A 2829-nucleotide genomic window follows, 5' to 3' on the forward strand; every position below is an offset into this window, starting at 1 on the left:
GTCAGCGAGAAATCCCAGGGGCCAGTGTCGTGGTAATGAACGAAGCAGAGACATTCATATGTCAAAAAGATTGGGATGGCAATTATCAACACATTGCAAGCCCGAATACTGGGAGATTTGAGAAGCGATCCTTGCAGGAGAATTCTCGGATTGCTTCAATGGCACCCTGGCGGACCTTGTTGGTATCCTCATCGATGTAACCCTCTGGCATAGGTGCCCCTGTGTTCTCAGGTTCGATCCCGGCATACAACATTTTTCTGTAAATTTCGATGTGGTGCTCCTCGACAGGCATTTGCCGTGGTGGGGGGGAATGTCCACTGATGGTCAATTACGATTCCTGGGAGGAATTGAGGGAAGCTCTCATTAGCTTCTCTGAACTTCTACCCGAATTCGTGAGTGAACTTCTATTATTAGTGAGGAATCTGCTGAGCTCAGCTGAGGAAAGCGAACACATATTCCAACATTGGTCATGTGGGAGCTGGAGGCTGTATCAAGGGTATGTCGGCTAGTAGATGTCGTCTTACGAACCTATCAGGGCGAACTCGGGATGGGAGCTTTTGGTAGACTTAGACACATGGTAGGCTAGTTGAGGGCTTCTGGAAGGTGTATGGGACAGTGAGATGAGTCGAATTAGGCAGGGATAGGGGGGGTTATCTGTAATGAGTCGTGATCGGCGCTCCTCGTCGGATCGTCATCACCATTCTCGGTTGCCACGCCGCCCGTTCAAGGCGCTGGCTGCGTACAAAAATGAGTTTTTTTACGAGCTCAGAATAGAGAAGAGAATGAAGGTCGTCGAGGTGGTAAATATTGGCGGCCGACCAGGGACATGCTAGCTCCAACCTTGCACACTCAGGGCATAGTCTTTGCTTCAGAGGGTGAGGTGTTCGCCCAGATGTGTGGAGTTTGTAGTTTTCGTGTTAAGCGTTGTTATTCTTGTTTACAACGCTGTTGTAGTGCCCTCGGCTTATCGACTCGTTTGCTATGGTGGAGTTTGATGCCCCATTCTCCTCATGTTAGATCGAAAGGTACCTGATGGATGTTGTTGCTTCTTGCGACCTATGAGTAGGGTATTACCACTCCTTTTCCAGTTCAAATGCACGCCATTCCCGTCCTAGGCATGTCATCGCAATAGCTCCTAGCGGCAAGACTTTGGCCTACCTCCTCCCTATGGTCCATCAATGCTCGACCGTCATGTCAAGGTGGTGGTGCTACACTCAGTGAGGATTCTGGTTGATCGATTTTGTTTTGTTCTCATCCTCCATTGTTATTCAACGAGGGTCGTTGTGGGCGCCATAGGGTTAGCGATAGCATCGACGCCAGAGCTGGCTTTGCAGATCAATGAACGGGCAGAAGCAATGTGCCATACTGTTAATTTGGAATATTACTTATTGGGATAGTTATTGTAGTCGTGAAAGTTGCATAAACTTGTCAGGTGCTTACGGTGGTGGGAGTATGGGTTCTCAGCTGAGCAAGCTGGAAGTTGGTTGTCATATTCTAATGACCACTCCTGGGAGGCTGATTGATACAGTATTCGATGTCGGAGGAGCGTGAGGAGTGTCTTTGACGGGTTGTAACGCTTAGTAATGGGAAATTGACGAATTTGCGAAGGGTTAGTATGGCGACTCTGGATTACGTCGATTAGATGTTCGATATGGGATCCGAACCCTCAGAGGTCCGTGATTTTTGAACTGCCTGCTCTCCATACTACGGGATATCGTAGTAGGGATACTACGCGGTATCTTCTCACGGGATATCGTACCTGTCAATGACAGATGCTGAAAAATATGAATTCGGCAAGGCAGACGTGTATGTTTTCAGCAACATTCCCACCGCACGTGGAAGTTTTGGCCGGCAGAGTCTGTACAAGCACGTAGAGGTACTCAGCGGTGACTCTGGGTCGGTTTTCACGAACCTAGGGAGCCAAGGGTGGCTCAATGCTTTGGGAGATACTATCCGCAACAACAGCAGTCTCCTACATAGTCCTTCGGACAGTGTCAAGGGTAGCAATGCTATATGGTAATGTATTCAGACAACTCAGAGTTTTGACCTAGAACTTATTCCAGCCGCGTAATTCGTGGAAAACTAGTGTGGATAGTAGTGATGATGGCCGTACTATCGCCACTAATTCTTTAGCTCCTATTGGACTGGGGTGAAATCCTGTAGAACATGCTCGGGACTTCAGCACATATAGAGTGGCAAGACTTGGTGGGAGACAGAGAGCTTGGTGAACTGTGTAGTTGCAGTTTTTATGAGCATTGTATCATAGTTAAATGGCTTATAGTAGTAATCGTCATACTGACCAACAGCAGAGGTCGGCACCAAAGGTTGTCAGTGGCAGTGTTAGGCCTCCGATTAGGCTACTCTTGTTTGATCTAGATGATACCTTGTGGGATCTAGATAAGACGTTGGATGTGGCCGAGAGGAAATGGCAGTCTTTGATGCGTCGATGGGGTTTGGATGATATTGCGGATTCTTATAATAACTATCATGTAAGCTAGGATGTAGTAACATGCATGTGGGAGTTGTTGTTGGTGTGGTATGCAGGATTTGATGGTACTGATTGAGGCTAAGCGGAACGAGTGGAGTGTTGACTATTGGGAGCGCCGCAGGCCTTACTGGAACTACTGTGAACTAAGAAAGGTAAGAAGCGATACTATTGTCATGTCCTCATGTTATTATCAGTCTGTGTACATGGACATCATTAAGAAGTATCTCATCCGGAAAGGGGAGAGTGCGAATGATAAGGATATTGCATCCGTGGCCAAAACTCTAAGTGACGAATCTTTCGATGTGAGCAGTAGCCGCCTTGAAGTAGTGCTCCACGAATCA

General features: G+C 47.5%; 1 protein-coding gene across 1 annotated transcript; it reads left to right on the top strand.

Moving 5' to 3' along the window:
* Positions 1–822: 822 nt before the first annotated feature.
* Pmar_PMAR022867 (hypothetical protein) lies at positions 823–2489 on the top strand (the record flags this gene model as incomplete). Its single annotated transcript, XM_002780313.1, has 4 exons — positions 823–875; positions 1116–1217; positions 1819–2000; positions 2377–2489. Coding segments are annotated over 4 exons (450 nt in total), but the record flags the coding sequence as incomplete, so codon positions are not given.
* Between the last annotated feature and the right edge of the window lie 340 nt (positions 2490–2829).

This window comes from Perkinsus marinus (assembly GCF_000006405.1).
Source record: "Perkinsus marinus ATCC 50983 genomic scaffold scf_1104296944414, whole genome shotgun sequence".
NCBI classification, from domain to species: domain Eukaryota; phylum Perkinsozoa; order Perkinsida; family Perkinsidae; genus Perkinsus; species Perkinsus marinus.